At 41.7% G+C, this 18,702-nt stretch overlaps 2 protein-coding genes across 2 annotated transcripts; one reads left to right on the top strand and one right to left on the bottom strand.

Annotated features, from left to right (window-relative positions):
- The first annotated feature begins 6,741 nt into the window (after positions 1 to 6,741).
- On the top strand, positions 6,742 to 17,809 carry LOC112568554. Its single transcript, XM_025245882.1, has 4 exons — positions 6,742 to 6,991; positions 12,994 to 13,068; positions 14,740 to 14,945; positions 17,033 to 17,809. The coding sequence occupies exons 3-4, from the start codon at positions 14,913 to 14,915 to the stop codon at positions 17,807 to 17,809; spliced, it is 810 nt and encodes a 269-aa protein (XP_025101667.1). The 5' UTR covers positions 6,742 to 6,991; positions 12,994 to 13,068; positions 14,740 to 14,912.
- Positions 7,744 to 8,529, bottom strand: LOC112568555 (general transcription factor II-I repeat domain-containing protein 2-like). The gene has a single exon (XM_025245883.1). It carries the CDS (start codon positions 8,527 to 8,529, stop codon positions 7,744 to 7,746), a length of 786 nt encoding a protein of 261 aa, XP_025101668.1.
- Positions 17,810 to 18,702: the final 893 nt, after the last annotated feature.

The raw sequence follows: 18,702 nt of genomic DNA, 5'->3' as shown, positions 1-18,702 counted from the left end.
TTGCAAAGGCTTACATGACAGTTTTATAATTTAAAAAACTTTGCAACACAGTCTAATGCAACGTCGATCACAAGTGCGCTACCTACCTCAATTCCCCGTACACAGAGGAAAAAAAGAAACCTTGTCTAGGCAAGGAATTACTTTTAAGATCTACGCTCACATTATCACTCACACAACATCCTTCCACTCTTGGACGACTCCGACCCAGTCTTAATAAGAAGACTGCAAATGCAGTTGCTGTGTCTCTCATCGGTTCTACATTAGACTATGCCAACAGCTGCCTCTGGGGGATTTCAAAGAGCGAGTTGTCGAGGCTACAGCGAGTACAAAATACGGCTGCGAGGTTAGTTGCAGGAAAGAAAACAACTGACCATATTACTCCTGTGCTTCGTGACCTACACTGCCTTCCTGTGGAGAAGCGAATTGAGCACAAATTGTTAACCTTAACCTATGGCTGTCTTCACGACCTTGCGCCTGTCTATCTCCAAGAACTCATTCGCTGTTACCAACCCCAGCGGAACCTTCGTTCAGCAGCACACTTCAGACTTGAACGACCGAGTGTTCAGTCAGGGAATGCTAATAAGAAGACTGCGGGTTTCAGATCCTTCTCCAATGTAGCCCCGCTTTTGTGGAACTCGCTTCCCCTCTCGACCAAGGAGTCTGATAGTATTGCATCTTTCAAGAAAAATCTTAAGACTCACTTGTTTAAACGTTTTTGAAGTTTTCATTTGACCTGCAGTTTGGTGGCTGCTGGGATCACCGCGCATTGAGCGCATCTTTGTGATGTGGATACTAGCGCGCTACAAAACTACATCATCATCATCATGTCCGCCAAAGCCGTCTGCTTCTCTACATTCTTTGCTAGAGTGATCTCCCTTTCCTCGCTGACTCTCTTACTCATCAATACATGTTATTTATCATTGCAATTTACAAACAGCGAAGGGATTAAACTAACTTTAAAACATGGAGGCACGGACTGATCCGTGACAGCCTTCAGCTGTTACTTTTCTTGTGACCCTTTTTCTAGTCTTGCAGCAGTCAAGGTCCTAATTGTCCCTTACAGATCACCTTGTCTCACCTGTTGTGTAGCAGATGGCGGATGACTGGACATTGCTGACAGTGGTCTCCCTTTAATACCATCACATCAGTGGGAGGCAGTGTCTGTAGCCAGTGTTCTCGCTAAAAGATTACAGCGATTGTCTGTGCCCTCTGCTGAACACCAGCACCTCCACAACACTTCATCCACGTCTTCTCATTTAGCCCTTTGAATGCAGGAGCTTCACATATTAACACTGCAACATTTGTAACCACCAGCTGCTTACTATGTGGTATATACTAACGTATAACATTTTTGTTCAGTAAATGATCATATGTGCAATTGTGTATCAGTGTGATCAGTGCATGTTATTCAAGTCATCACATGTATAAGTCCAGCGTGGGCCATTCCACTCAATATCAATAAGAGTTTCTCTAGTGACAGAGCATCTCTGACATGACTCGGGCTTCTTCCTTGTGACGGACATAATGATCGTCGTAGTCTGTCATGTGGTTGACGATTGTCACATTAATTGAGAGACGGTGACATATGTAACATACAGCACAAAGTGAATGGTTCAGTCCTAGGGAATGTCTGCTCCGTGTACAACTCGCCCAATAAATTTACGTTTGTGCTGTCAAGAGTTGGGATACCTGGCCCACAAGAATGACAAGCTTGTGTCTGAACCTACAACATCATTCAGTTCTCGCAAAACGTGATGAAGTAAATAAACAATAACTACACTGCCTACAGACGGCAGCTGAGTCGATGTTGTGTAGATGATGATGACTAGACAGTCGGTTGACAATGAACAGCCATATCAAATGGCAAAATGTAAACAATTGAAGTCATATTATAGCAATAAAATATATCATTAACCATATCGTATAGCAAAGATGTAGATGACTACAGCTCAAAAAGTTACAATGTCTGTAATAGATTAGCTGGAATATGTGGACAGTAAATATGTGATTGTGTGTGTGTTTGTGAACGATCAGGTGTGAATGCGAGAGATTGTGTGTTTGTAACGATTCGCGATTCAGGCGAATCTAGTTAGAGTCATTTTTATTTTTAATTCTCCTTGATGTCAGGGGAGGGAAGTCGCGCGGAGGCTGCGTCAGTTCTAATTCTTTTTACGTCATGGATGGAATGACGTAAATGAGCTTAGCACAGCGTAACTAGGGCGACAGTAGGCAATGGAGAGCCATGTAGTACTTGTGATTGGTTGACACAGTCTCCAAGAAAGACTGTTAGGAGGTCGTCCTAGTTACCTGGTCGCTAAGGGTGCCTGATTGGTCAGGAAGATGAAAAGAACGAGTTAACCTAGGAGATCTAACGTTTCTCGTGACAGTCGGGACCAAGCAGCTGGAGAGTACAGAGCTCAGTGGAGAGTGATCAGTGTGTGGTTAACTGCCTGCAACGGATATCCAACGTACTTCAGTGGAAGATTACCATTTGTATTCCAAGTCGTGGTGTAGGAATTAATCACACTGGAATACATCAGCTTCGCCGAGACAAGTGGTGTGGTTTTAATGTGGTTTTTAGATTCACGAACTTCGTGAATTAATTCGTCGGATATAACCTGCTGGTCCAGTCAGACATCTCGCCAGCCCGTCTGAGGAACGTTAGGAGGAGGTTGACGCTTGGGGAGTAGCGTTCTTTTATTTTGTTCCATCCTCATCTCATCGTTAATTAATTTCATAAACATTAAATGTGTTAATCGTTGGCCGGACCTTTTTGTTGAAAAAGGTGAAAGAGTGCGGCGAGCGTGGTTTACATGCAGATGTTTACACGCGCTCGCAGACACATTCTACACACTCTTTCGTTAAAAACGTTACAGTGTTTGTATTGTTGTACACTTCGATACTGGCTAGACTGCTCTTTAATGCTAATACTTATCACATTGGCCATTATTGTCCATACTGTCTCTTACTGCTCACACAGTTAAAAACTGAAGACAGAAACACTTGTGGTTCTCTAGACTGTGGTGGTGTCGCTGTATTCAAGTATTCAATGCATTCCATTGACATTCATGTGACTACATGAAATAACACTTACCTAACTTTCTTTTAAGTAACAGAGAGAAGGTAAAACCTAATATATTTGAGAATATGTGACTTACCTCTCGTCACCTTGGTCATGAAAAGGATGTCAAGATGGCGAAATGATAACGTCGTGATAAACAAATGTTTGTTGTCAAAGTCTATGTTATCGGGTTTTCCTAAAACATGAACATGATTTTATTGGCGATTTGTGAGCAGATTTTATGTGAAGATTGTCAGGCTCGTGTGTTCTTGTGTTTAGACAGAAATGATATGTCAATATTGTCAACAGCAGACTATGTCACACACCTGAAGGTATGTTTTGGATGTGAAAGGGAAAGGAAATGAAGGAGGCGGAAAAGTGCGAGAGACGAGTGATCTGTGTGGTTGTCATGAGATGGCCGACAGTTTCATTCCGGGCTGTGGACAGGAGGAAATGTCAACAAAAGGGAGGAATGAAAAAGAATGTTTTGTCTTACCTATGTATTTTTCATTCGTGTGGTGGTTTCTCCCTTGACCGGGTCGGAGAACGTGAAAGTCTCCTCGGTATGTAGAAGTCTTGACCAGATGTTGAGCTGAACTAAATGTTGTGACTGGCTGTATGAAAGGAAGGCCTGGTATGGATAAGTCCATGAACGGTAATAACGGACAAAGACACGCGGCCTGTAAAAGCAGACGATGGAGTACGGGTGGGCGATGTGGTGACACTGGGGTGCACAGCCTACAGACACACAGCCTAAGCCCAATCACATCCACAATCTCGGCGCAAGTTTATCTCAGCGGGAAAATCTCTTATGAGTCATGGATGATTCATTGTGGCAGTTCGTTGCACAATGGTGATGTGTGTTTATAATTAGAAAAATGTTACACTTTTATGACCAGATCGTTAGTGTGCCGATTGTCAATGTTTAGACAAATCTATGTAATGGTTTATGTGGACAGACTAGTGCGATTTGTTGGCATACAACGACAACAACACAACACAGGCTGTCTAAACCAAACATTGTTGTCGTTATTGTGTTATTTGCGACTTTTGATTGAACACAAATTATACTGAATACTGGCTGAACTGATTACCTTGTAGGAAATTTTTGACCTAACTTCATAGAGTTTACTGATCGAGTTTTATAGTGGTTTTTCTAAAAAGCATTTTGTAACATGTACTGTAGTATGACCAGACACTCGACACTGAAGGTACAAACACCTTCAAGCTCAATACTCAAGTTTTTTTCCCACTATTAGTCACCTGCACACACGCACAAATTTAACAAGCTCTTTACAGCACAGGAATTTTCTAAATTTGTACTTTTTAAAACTTAGGATTGTAATATTATTTTTTTAAAACACTAAAACAATCACACATAACATGGGCTATTTTATAAAGCAGAATGAAAACAAAATCGAAAATAATTTTTTTGAGCCAGAGGAACAGAAATTTTAACAGTTTTCAAGAGCATGAGCTTCAAGAAGCAAAATTTCGGATACTGATATAAACATGCATTTTTTATGAGCCTTTTTGTTTACCTTTCCGTTTCTGTCACTGATGGTGTATCATCGGTCACCTCTGGTTTTTTTCTTGCGATAGACAATCGTCTTCACTACAAGATTCCGTTGCGACCACCTTATTGCTAGGTCGTAGTTCAACACTAAGAGCTCGTCTTCGTAGAGCTGAGCCATTTCTTGTGAAACTTGTAACTATTCAATGTACTGATTTCAGTATTAACAAGAACTGATTAACTGATTACATCCACTAATTAATCGTGATATAAAAACTTGAAACTGATGAGCTTAAAAGTAATTGTGCACATAAAATGAGCTACAAAGCTTTTAATTATCTGCTGGTAGGTGAAAATATTTCAGTTCGGGCCTGGCTTTTTTGTGTTTTTTACCCAGATGGAGTCTGATTTAGAGCTAGGTCAGAAATATCTATTGGTGCTCTCTGGGATTAGTCATTCATCGGGCATGATGGCAGCAGACTTATTTCCATCTTCGAATAGCTCTATAATGTGGTACATCCTTTAAATCTTTGATCATCAAAAACTAGCAAATAAATAGGAAAAGACTATATAAGAAACTTTAGCAAATTACACGTCTTTTCTAAATATTATTTCCTTAATCAAAATACTGCATTTCATTTTAATTGGACACTGGCCTATATCAACCTAAATAACCTGTTTACAATTTGTTTTGTTTTTATTGATCATGCGTTTTCTGTTAGGTGCATTTAATATTATAAGGGCACACCCAATCCAGTGGTTTTTTAACAGATAGAAACTATATAATGCTAACAAAAATAATATGCTTTGAGCAGAAAAACCCTTCCAATGCCTATATATGCTCATACCTAGCCCATTTAAATTTAACACACTATCTCCTCTAGATACATCCCTGTCGTTAAAATAACGTAATTGCATTTTCGCTCTATTTTATATTTAAATATGGCGGTGACCGGAACACATGCAAATAATGGTTGCGCGAGTGATCGTTCTTGATAATATATCTACTTGTGTATATACTTTATATATTTTGAGACAGTGATAATCATTAAGTATTAAATATATTTATATGTTATTTAACAATATACATAATAACTACGAATAAACCCTTTGTAAAACGTGTCTTGATAGTCATACATCATTCATGTCAGCGAAAGGTTGCGCGAGTGAAGGTTCTTGATAATATATTTCTACACTTTATATTTTTTGACACAGTGATAACCTTTAAGTATAAAATATATTTATAAGTGATTTAACAATCTACAAAATAATTACAAATAAGCGCTTTGTAAAACGTGTCTTGATAGTCATAAATCAGTCGATGTCGGCAAGCTTGGCTCAAACTTGGTGACCGGGATTCCTGGCCGATTACTATTCCGCCAAGCTTTTTTCAAGTTCCCCATCGCAGCTGAATGAGCGATCGCGTTGCGCGCGCACCGTGAAAGTTGGCGCTTGATTGGTGGATGCTTGGTGCTGGGCTAACCAATGTTACAAGATTTTCCCAAGCGTGGCCCAAGCTTGGCCGAATCTTGCCTGTTTGCTGGGTGGTCACAAAAAATGTGATCTTGAATTATGTGTTTGAGGGATAGGTCTCCATTTGTGCATGGTTTTTTTACTTATATTTAGCAAATTCCTAAGTTGTAAAGAGCTTGTTAAATTTGTGTGTGTGTGTGCAAGTGACTAATAGTGGAAAAAAAACTTGAGTATTGAGCTTGAAGGTGCATGTTTGCACCTCCAGTGTCGGGTGCCTGTGGTCAGACTACAGTATATGTCACTAAACGCTTTTTTAAAAAAAACCTCTATAAAACTCGATCAGCAAACTGTATGAAGTACGGTCAATAATTGCCTACAAGGTTAGTTCAGCCAGTATTCAGTATAATTTGTGTTCAGTCAAATGTCGCAAACAACGCTATAACGACGACAACATTATGAATGGTTGGTTTACACAGCCTGTGTTGTGTTGTTGTCGTTGTATGCCAACAAATCTAGTCTGTCCACATGAACCATTACATAGCTTTGCCTAAACATTGACAATCGGCACACTAACCATCTGGTCATAAAAGTGTAACATTTTTCTAATTTTAAACACACATCGCCATTGTGCAACGAACTGCCGCAATGAATCATCCATGTTTCATAAGACATTTTCCCGCTGAGAGAAATTTGCGCCGAAATTGGGGATGTGATTGGGCTTAGGCTGTGTGTCTGTAGGCTGTGCACCCCTGGTCACCATATCGCCCACCCGTGATCCATGTCTTCGTCCGTTATAACCGTTCATTGACTTCTCCATACCAGGACTTCCTGTTCATGTTTTGCGAAAACCCGATAACATAGACTTTGACAACAAAAACGTTTGCTTACCACGACTTTATCATTCCGCCATCTTGACATCCTTTTCATGACCAAAGTGAAGAGAGGTAAGTCACACACTCTCAAATATATTAGGTTTTACCGTCTCTTCCTTACTTAAAAGAAAGTTAGTTAAGTGTTATTTCGTGTAGTCACATGAATGTAAGTGGAATGCAGCGAACACATTGAATACTTGAATACAGCGACACTACCACAGTCTAGAGAACCACAAGTGTTTCTGTCTTCAGTAATTAACTGTGTGAACAGTAAGAGACAGTATGGACAATAATGGCCAGTGTGATAAGTATTAGCAATAAAGATCAGTCTGGCCAGTATCGAAGTGTACAACAATACAAACACACCGTCTCTCGCATTCACACCTGATCGTTCAGCAAGGGGTCTCAAACTCATATTCGCATGTGGGCCGCAGTGGAAAGTAACAGCCAGTCAGCGGGCCGCACCACGAAAAGAAAATGTTTTTTCATTAAATTTTACGAACACTACTGTCACTGCAGTTAAATGCTAAAATAAAGTTTTTATAATTATTAATTACATTTAGTGTAGTTTATGACATGCACAGGCAGTTTAGTTTATTAAAATAAGTTGACGTTGTCTCTGTCACTAATAAAAAAAAGCAGAAACTGTAGTTCCCAAAAAAACCCAACTATAATTACTAGGCCTACTGCAGATGGCTCGTCACTCATGTTTCTGTCCACTCAGCTGAGATCGTTTGGCAGAGACCAGACATCGACGTTAGGCCTGAAGTCGCGTGTAGTGGCAAGCCGCAAGGTTGCTCTCAGATGCTCATCAGTCTTGATCGTCATGCTGTTTTGTTGATCTTCATTCTGGAGAAAAACTGTTCGCAAACGTACGTACTCCCAAACATCGCTAGAATTCTAGCAGCTGTGCAGAATAAGTTTGGAAAATTCTCTCTAGGAAGAAACTGGTAGAAATCTGGAACTGCAACATCAACGTATTTTTGCTTCAGAGCAGTGTCACACTGCAGGTCCAGTAGTTCCATCTGGACTTCCTCTGGAACGTTTTTCACATCAACTGCGAACGGAGTGGCAACAAGGACAAACTGTGGTTGGAGAGCAGTGAGTTGCTGAAAGCGGTGTTCAAAATCTTCCAGTAGTCTGGAGAGGATGTCTACGTAGTCTTTCAGGCGTTGTGGTTCAACCGTTATGCTCTGTAGAAAAGAGAAATGAGCCAGGTTTCCATCTGCCAGCTGAGTGGCCCACAAAGTCAGCTTGCATCTGAATGATTTGATGCGGTCAAACATCACGGTAATCAGCTGCTTTGAGCCCTGTAGTTGTGAATTGAGTGTATTGAGATGTTGCGTGATGTCAGTAAGAAAAGCAAGATCCGACAAAAACATTGGGTCACTGAGCTGAGGTATGTCTCTGTCTTTCATTGCCATGAACAATGCTATTTCCCGTCTCAGTTCAAAAAATCTCTGCAGCACTTTTCCACGACTCAACCATCTGACTTCCGTATGATACAGCAACTCTCCGTATTCCGTTTCTAAATCAGCTAGAAATGACACAAACTGTCTGTGGTTGAGACCCCGTGCACGTATGAAGTTCACCGTCTTCACAACATCCATCACGTTCTTCATTTGTAGACTTTTGGCACAGAGTGCTTCTTGGTGCAGAATGCAGTGTATTTCGCTTGTGAACGGGGGTAATTTTCACCGCGGGAGTTAATCACCAAGCACAACATACATATACACCGCGGACGTGGCCGCGGGCCGCACAAAAATGTTTCGCGGGCCGCATGCGGCCCGCGGGCCGCGTGTTTGAGACCCCTGGTTCACAAACACCCACACAATCACATATTTACTGTCCACATATTCCAGCTAATCTATCGCAGACATTGTCACTTATATTGCACATCTCTTGCATTTCCTCACTTTATATCTTTTTAGAGGTCAATATTGACATGAGAATGTGTGTATTATTTTGTTTACTATTGTTATTTACAATTTACGACTACTTATTCGTGTTTAAAGAAAAAAGATTTGTAGTTATCGGGTAAAATCTCTCTAAAAATGTAGCTTTTTGAGCTGTAGTCATCTACATCTTTGCTATACGATATGGCTAAAGATATATTTTATTGCTATTGTAGCGGGAGCGCTAGTTTCGGTCAGCGGTACTGCTGACAGTGTCTAGTCACTCCACCCCACATCCCCTTCCACCCCACGCGTGGTCGCGCGAGCGGCGCGCAGCGCGAGACAGGGCAGCAACTGCGGGTGACGTAGTACCCAAGCTGCCCTGTATAAAAAGCGGGCATTAGGCAGCGCCCAAAGGAAACGGTAGGGAGTACAAATATGCCGGGCTAGCCTGGTGGAACAAAGACTGTGAAAAGGCCATTAGAAATAGGAAACATAAACTAAAAATATGGAAGAAAAATAAAACTATCGAAAACAGGATAGAATACAGAAAGTCACAGTCCTTAGCAAAAAGAACTATCCTGCAAGCCAAAAAAGATGAATGGCATAGGTTCACAGAATCCCTAGATCTAAACGCCAACCTAAAGGACAGCTGGAAAAAGGTTAAAAGTATTAATCAGGGCCCCAGGTCCACCATGCCAACCCTGTTGAAAGACGGTTTAAAATATGAAACAAACCAAGAAAAGGCTAACCTCTTAGTAGAACAATTCCAAGTAGCTAGCTCAGACGATAACCTAGACCCAGACTTCAAATCACATAGGCAGCAGGTAGAACGAGACTTCCTACCTCCAATAAACCAAGGGGACCCTTTTAAACTAACAGAAAAAATAAGTATGGAAGAGCTTGAACAGGCCCTAACAGCTAAAAGACTAGGATCGGCTCCAGGCCCAGACCTCATCACTTATGAAATGCTCCAAAAATGCCACCATAAAACTAAAATTAAAATCTTAGAGCTTTTCAACGAAATTCTTGAAAAAAGTTCACTCCCTGACATGTGGAAAAAGGCTACGGTAGTCCCAATCCTTAAACCCGGTAAAGAAAGAACAACCCCCGCCAGTTACAGGCCAATAGCGCTTACCTCGCAGTTAGGCAAGACGTTTGACACGATCATCAAATGCCGACTTAATTACTTCTGTGAAAAAAACAACATACTGCCCCCAGAACAGAGTGGGTTTAGGAAAAAACGTAGCACGATGGATCATATAACAGCCCTGCAGCAGGAAATAATCAACGCCCATACCGAAAAAAGAGTGAACCTGTGTGGAGTGTTCTTGGACATTGAGAAGGCCTACGACATGCTCTGGCATGAAGGCCTGCTCCAGAAACTCTACCACATGGGCACTCCAAATAAAATTGTCCAACTAATCAGATCCTTCTTAGCGAACAGAAAAATATCAGTCAGAGTGGACAATCAGACGTCTAAAGAGGTAGCGCTTGATAATGGAGTGCCCCAGAGGAGTGTTCTCAGTCCATTACTGTTTAACATAATGATCGCAGACCTCCCCAAATGTGTAAAGCACGTAAAAGTCAAACAGTTTGCAGATGATACCACCCTCCTAGGAAAAGTAGAAATACGTAAAACAAACAACCCTAAAAGACCTAAAGTCATAGGAATCGACGAGATCCAAAAGGACCTCCATGAAGTAGCAAACTGGTTGAAATACAATGGCTTCAAACTATCTGCTCCAAAAACCCAGGCAATAATATTTAGAAAACCAAACCAGAAAACAGAATATCCCAAACTAAAACTAAACGAAACAACCATTAACTATAGCTCCCAGGTACTATTCTTAGGAGTAATTTTCTCGGAGAAAACCAACTGGTCCCCATACGTAGACAAAATAACGAAAGCTGCCAAAAAGGGAATAAACCTAATGAGAGTAGTAAGCGGTAACAACTGGGGCACCCACCCAAAATCTCTACTTAACCTATATCAAGCCCACGTAATGACAAAACTGCTATACGCAGCCCCACTCTTAGTTCACCTGAGGGCTAACCAACTAGCTAAACTCCAATCAGTACAGGCCAGGGCTCTAAAAGTAGTATTGGGTGTACCCTCGCACACACCAAACCTGTCGGTACTGGCAGAGACGGGACAAAAACCAATAGACCTGATTATCAAGGAGAGAACAGCCAACTTCTACTACAAGACACAGTGTCTCCCTCCAGACCACCCAGTCCGACAGATCCACTCACAACCCCACAGACACAGAACAGGACGCCCCACCCCACAACCCACTATACAACAACACATCCAACAGCTAGAAAACACAAAAGGAGCAGAAACAAACATTACAGCACCCTACCCACACACCAACATGCAAACCCCACCTTGGACACTTCCACAACCGCAAATAGACACTGATCTCACTAAATATAGCAAAGAGGGCCACCAACACCTAATCACCTCAGAGATCAAACGCAAACTAAGCACCATCTACAAAGACTACACACAGATATACACAGATGGCTCTCATGACCCAAGCAACACAAGCAACAGGGCTGGGAGTTCACTCTCCTGACGACATAAACCTTTCCATCAAACTCCTGACCCACACCTCCATTTTCACAGCCGAGATGACTGCTATACAGACAGCTCTTGAGACTATACAACTCGGACTGAGGGACACCATAAGACGACAATTCCTAGTACTGTCGGACTCCCTGTCAGCACTCCAGGCTTTTAAAAACCAATCATCAAACAGAATAGATATTGTATATGAGATACTGTCCCTCGTAGACAAGATTAGCAAAGAAAATGGAGACGTCAGGTTCCTTTGGGTCCCCTCCCATATTGGGATAAAAGGAAACGAGGAAGCCGATAGACTAGCGAAACTGGCAGTTAAAGAAACTAACAATCACCTAGCAATCACCCTAAACGTCCCTATTTCACCTGCAGAGAGAAGAATAGCAATAAAACCAGCTAAGGTGGCAAGAGAAATACAAAAGTGAAGGTAAAGGAACTAGGAGACTGCTAGACGAACAACCCAGTAATACTCTACTTTTCTTTGGCGCAAATAGGCCCCACCAATCCAAGATAGCTAGAATGAGGCTTAGCGGAGAATATCTAACTACATATAAAGACCCTCCGAAATGCACATGTGGAGATAGGCTTAGCACCCCACATGTGCTTTTGGAGTGTCATGAGAACAAAGATGAAAGAGATGTATTAAGTCAGGTCCTAAATAAACATAGGCTGGCCATAAACATTAACAACTGTCTGAACCCACCAAAAGACATATGGCACTCCATTCTGACGTTAGTACTAACAACGGTGGCAACCCACCCGCAAGCTAAACTTATATAAACAGGCTATAAAAAAAATAAACAAAAAAAACCGCCAAAGCCTAACCCTCCATAAGTTACCATATACATAGGGAAATATACATAGGGAAAAAATCTATATAGGGAAAAAAAAATCCTAGGATATAGTTATAGGGCAACAGAAAGGGTGTGGCAACCCGGGTAGTACACCACCACTGCAGACTTGCCAGGACTCCAGGACAGGCAGAGCACAGCAACTCCAATGGCAAAAGGGCACCAACACCAGTAGACAACACCTGCGGCAAAAACAACCAACGGCAACCCTGCTCCCACTCCCTTCCCCTCCTTACCACCGTCACCTACCCTCTCCAAAGACCTTCCCTCCCCTGAAAATCCCTGGCCCCCCTCCCCCATAGTGCGAAATCGCCTTGAGGTGGAAGCACTCTCTCTTCCAAGATCAACAACAACAACAACAACAACAACAACAACAACAACAACAGCGCCCGCACCTTTTTCTCTCCGCACGAGAATTGGTCCTGCCGGTATGGCAGTTAGAGCGTTTGGAGACTGAGTTAGCGAGAAGTACCTTTGGGCTGCGAAGCCCCTGGTCCGCTGGAAATAGCGGATCGCTACACTCAGTCTCTTTTTCCCTCTTTCCTTTTTCCCTCCCTTGGGAGTTGAGCTAGGTGTTAGGTTCTCAATAGGTAGGTAGGCTAGTATAAGTTTGGTAGTTGTTTTGTTGGTAGATGTGTATATGCTGTAAATAAATTTATGTCTTTAAGTCCTTTATGTCTTTATCTTTTATCTTTATGTCCTTTCGGTGTGTACTGCCCTGTGTATGTCGTCGTGACACAGCAGAAGAGAAGAGAACACACGAGAAGGTCCGGCGGAACTGACACACCGACTGAAAAGACACTTTACGTGTAGTCAGTAAGTAAAGCAGGGTCTTTTGTGGGCTCCTAGGTCGGCTGTAGCTCGGGTGCGTGTAGAAATAGGTATAGAAGAAAAAAAAGAACACAACGCGAGGCACGTAATAACTAGGCGACGCACCCGACTAACGAGAGCCAGAATTTTCGTAGACAGGAAAATTCTCCTAGGGAACTCCCGTCCTCTTCCCTGGACCGACAAAAGAGAAACGGACTGATTTGGCGCTAGGGTGTTAGTAGCGATAGGGTGCCGGTCGGTCCGGTTACACTATAATATGACTTCAATTGTTTACATTTTGCCATTTGATATTGCTGTTCATTGTCAACCGACTGTCTAGTCATCATCATCTACACAACATCGACTCAGCTGCCATCTGCAGCCAGTGTAGTTATTGTTTATTTACTTCATCTTAACGTTTTGCGAGAACTGAATGTTGTAGGTTCAGACAAGTTGCAACACCCTGGGGTGACCCGTGTGGCGTCGTCTCTTTATGGCGAGAGAAGCACCAACATGATTGATGATTCTAGTTTATTACACAGATATACTACATAATTATTATGTACACAATAATTGCAAGAAAAGATGGCGAGGTTGTTCAGTTTAATATTAGATTTACAATGTTCATGTGTTACAAGTGTTACAATGCTCTTAGGGTTTTTTCAGTCAAAAAACACGAGCATGGACACCGGGGTACAGGGTACGTAACATCTATAATGTAAAACTCTTGCCACCAGCAGGATCCTACAGGAGAAATAAAGTTCAACGATCACACGCCAGTTACTACAGCTTGTTTGCAAGTTGTAGGACACTGAACTCTACTTGGTTTAACTTTCTTTGTCAAGTCTGTGACTGGTAAGTGTGGGATATATCCACAAACTAAACCCACAAGTCTCCGGGATGCTCTTGAGTGATGCTTGGTTTTTGGGAGACAAACATTCCTCATATTTTTCCAATTTAGAGTCTTCTTGACTCATTTCTCCCTGTCACTCTTGTGGATCAGGTATCCCAACTCTTCACAGCACAAACGTAAATTTGTCGGGAGAGATGTCAACCAGTCAATGTCAGTAACGACTCCCCAGTCATCCACTTCTTCAGAGTCTGTCACGTGATGCTAGACGGTTTGCCGTGTGAGTGGTTAGTGTATCACTTTTACTGATAGGATGTTAGTTGATGTTACATCATATGAAGACATCAAGAATCGTTTTTCTTTTCAAACCATCGTTGGTTTTGACCATACATATCACCTCAAGTGTATTGATTTTTCTCTTACTTTTCTGTCTATCCTTCTTTTATTACTCTGAACACAGAGGGGACAACTAAAGTCATCTGATGTGTAGCGGACATTCCCTAGGACTGTGCCATTCACTTTGTGCTGTGTGTTACATATGTCACCGTCTCTCTATTTATGTTACAATCGTGAACCACATGACAGACTATGACGATCATTATGTCCGTCACAAGGAAGAAGGATGAGTCATGTCAGAGATGCTCACTAGAGAAACACTTATTGATATTGAGTGGAATGGCTCACGCTGGACTTTTACATGTGATGACTTGAATAACATACACTGATCACACTGATAGACATTTGTACATATGATCATTTACTGAGCAAAAATGTTATACGTTAGTATATACCACATACTAAGCAGCTGGTGGTTACAAATGTTGCAGTGTTAATATGTGAAGCTCCTGCATTCAAAGGGCTAAATGAGAAGATGGATGAAGTGTTGTGGAGGTGCTGGTGTTCAGCAGAGGGTACAGACAATCATGTTTTAGCGAGAACACTGGCTACAGACACTGCCTCCCACTGATGTGATGCTATTAAAGAGAGACCACTGTCAGCAATGTCCAGTCATCCGCCATCTACTACACAACAGGTGAGACAAGGTGATCTGTAACGGACAGTTAGGACCTTGACTGCTGAAAGAGTAGAGAAAGGGTCACAGGAAAAGTAACAGCTTAAGGCCAGGGTTACTTGCTATTAGCCCCAAAGAATATATGTTCACAGAATTTCCATGAGCATACTGCATGATACTTTCATTAAAAAGATTTCACAGTTATTCCTTAAATAATAAAAGATAACGTCAGTGAAAATGCTTTTACAGCAACATAAGGTAAGATGTTAAAACAAAATTTGGTCTCAAACTATGAAACGTAAACTAAGGGATAAAAAAAAGTCTTGAACACCATAATCTGTAAATATAATAACTGTTACACAACCAGCAGTATAGATTAAAGTTTATTTTTAGAAAGTCTGATTTTGTAGCCTCCACCGACAGGTCCTGAGCTCCACCAAAGAACCCTGATACATTCTTTTCCCAGTTTCTGAGGATACTTTATGTTCTGATTTCAACTGTCTATATTGCAGAGATATAGATGAAACAGAACTTCATTTCATGTTCAGATTTTCCTAGGCATACTGTTCTTCGAGAGAAATATATATTTTTACATTTTTATAGAAATCCATTTTTGTTTAAGTTCAAGTTGCTACTAAGTAGCAGTAGTAAGACAAAAATGTGTAAAACTATTCTCTACATTTTAAAGGCATTAAAAATACAAAACAATGTTCTATTACTATATATAAGTTTGTAAATACACTATGTGTTTTGCATGTTTAGTAAAATTTACAAGAGTGATACCACTCCCAGTAATACGGGCATTAATTTGCTCATTTGTTGTTTATCTCTCGCTCTTCATCTTACTTCTAAGTTTATAGTAGTTCAGTTTCATTATGGATCAGGCTTGATGGACAAATATATTATACACCAAGGTTCCAAATTAGTATAATTGTGTGCTCTTTGTATTACACATGTTGCAACATATATTGATGTAAGACCTTAGAAATGTACAAAGCCATTGTGATGTTACCGGGCCGATGGCCTAAACAATAAAATATTCGATTTGATTTCAAGCTGATGCCCCTCTTAACATTCGAATAGATCAAGCACATCAGCCAACGACGGGCACATAAAGATAACAGAATAAACAAAACTGGACAGAAATGTATACCAGTCGTGGATTTACGACCTTTGTAACTTACGACTGTTCAGCTTTACGACATCAACTATGACTGATATTTCTGGCCATGACTTGCAAGGGAGCAAAGTACCAGAGAAAGTGTTTCCACGGTAGTCTACGAAGTTCCACTAAAATTAAAAAAAAAATAAAATAAAGACAGAGTTTTTAAAGATGACTATACAGCATTATCTACTTCAATAATTTATTATGAACGACACGATCAGAGCGAGTTACGAACTGTCATTCAAAAGCGGTCGTAAGTCGACGACTACCTGTAGTCCTTAAAATTAACAGTCATTTATATCTCTCTCTATTACAGTTATGTAATAAAACAGTCCCAAAACAAAATATTCAAAAAATCTAAACTTAGGAATTCACCGCAACAAAGTTTTACATAAATAATGTACACTGCTTATCAGTCTGGTCAGAACTTTAAACACAGACCTAGAGAAAACTGTCAGGTTCTCGACCCGTTTAAGTCAGAAACATACAGCAGGAATCAAAAATTAAATTGCTCTTTTATCTTAATCGTAATTTTCACCATCTATACGAGTGAAGCCCCTCAATGACGCCGGTACATCCAAGAAAAGACTGTCGTCATGAGCCACTCACACCTACACTTTTGTCACGCACTCGCGCGCACAACACTTGCCATGCGCCCGTGTGTCCCGTCCTCATTCAAATAAAGTAAGAAAAAAATATATAGAGAATGTGTGAGAAACTCGCTGGTCATTCACTGACACAAAATTTACTCAGAAAACAGGTAACCATCACACCGTAGGTTCTGTCGCTGTGGTAATATGTTCACATAAATACTTGATGTCACTTCCTTTACATTATATCGCCTGGTTGTGACAGAACGAATAAAGTTTAAAAAACGACGAAGCTAAAATAAAGCCAAGCAAATGACAGTAGTCTTTAATAAAATGACGATGTAATGTTACAGGTAGTGAACTTAGCAGAAGCCCAGGCGTTGTGGCGGCAATGGGTTGAGGCCGAGTTTCCTGACCTCGAGTCTCGCGCCTACTTCCTGCCTCCTGTCTACGTCAACCGAGTGCCCATGACAAGACAGTCGGTAGCTGGTCAGGATGTTCTGGTCCTTGGGTCAGCACCTGGACAGGCTGGTCAGTCTAACAAACAGGCAATGGCTTCATCTGCTGCTCAGACTCTCAATCCTCAGCCTCCTCGAGTTCAGGACAGTGATGTCAGAGACGATGCCGCCGTGGAGTGGGTCATCAAGCGTCTTCAGAAAATTTCTGAAGAAAATAAAGAAGTTTTGGTAGGACTTAGTCAGCTGAAGTTCGAACAATGTTTAGGTGAACCTCGTTACTCAGCCGTGGCTGCCCAGCTACCCGTAGCCGACAGTCTTCCGTCATCATTTCCAAAAAGTTGGAAACAAGGAGACTTTGATGTGCTTCTTATTCACAGACATTACGGGTTTGTCGTGTGTGAAGTGAAAGCCTTTGGTGACAATATACAAGAACTTAACATACCACAGCAGGCAATAGAAAACAACATTAGAAAGAAACTAAAACAGGCCGTGTCACAGCTGGACAAGGCGGAGGCCATGTTGTCTCATCTGATGTCCGACATCGCTCCCGGTCTGCGCATCACTAAGACCATTGCTTTCCCCAACCTCACGGCTCGTCAGCTTCAACAGGCCATCTCCGGCGACACCACATTGTCTCAAGTAGGAATCTATCTCACACTATCAAAGTATTAGACGTGGTCTACATTTTACTTTCTAGCAGAGCATATGAGAATGCAATCTTGTTATTATTAAGTTTATACAAAGTGTATTATTGGCAAAGCGCAAGCGTCAGCTACTGAATCCCTTTTAGACGATTTATCACGGAATACGCTTTGTTTTCACGTGTGTGTTTACAGAGCCTGTGTCGGTGTCTGGGAACATCAGACCCCGTCAACATCACTGGTCTGTGTCTGTGCTCTGATCAGTTGTCTGACCCCAAGACATCGTGTGACGTCAGTAGTCACGTGCTGAGTGAACTCGGACACTGGTGGCAGCGACGTGTGGCTGGGGCTGGACCTCATCCTCACATGACTTTTGACCTGTACAAGACTTTGTTTGCCCGGTAAGTGGTAGAAGTGTAGGGGATATGATAACACAGTGTTACTATTCTTTGTTTAAATAGCTGTTGTAGTGAAAACACGTATTATGATGAGATGACGCTGGTCATTTTACTTTTCAACTGCTAACCACTCACCGCCTACTCCACTCTCTGCCGTGGAAAATGCTATCAAGTTAGTACAACTTGATAGAACAGCACATACACCATCAGCACGACTTGTTATTAAAACGCCACTCTTGTCTATTGTGGGAGATGGTCAGCAGGACGACCAGTTCAGTCTTTGACTGTTGTAAGTCAGTTCTTACTCAGCTGACAGGGCCGCCAGTCTTGTCTTTTGTGGGAGATGGTCAGCACTCAGCAGGTTCTGTACAGGACGACCAGTCCAGTTCTCCCTCTGATCACCGCGGCGTCGAGCACCTTTCAAGAAACTTTGAAGGACAGCGGGTCGTGCCGGGTCACGTGACCAAAGACCAGCTAACGGCGCTAGACTGTTGAAGCCACAGTAAACTGGTAGAAAAAGGAAATA

Source organism: Pomacea canaliculata, linkage group LG7 (genome assembly GCF_003073045.1).
Source record: "Pomacea canaliculata isolate SZHN2017 linkage group LG7, ASM307304v1, whole genome shotgun sequence".
NCBI classification, from domain to species: domain Eukaryota; kingdom Metazoa; phylum Mollusca; class Gastropoda; order Architaenioglossa; family Ampullariidae; genus Pomacea; species Pomacea canaliculata.
This window is presented reverse-complemented; position numbering and strand designations above follow the sequence as displayed.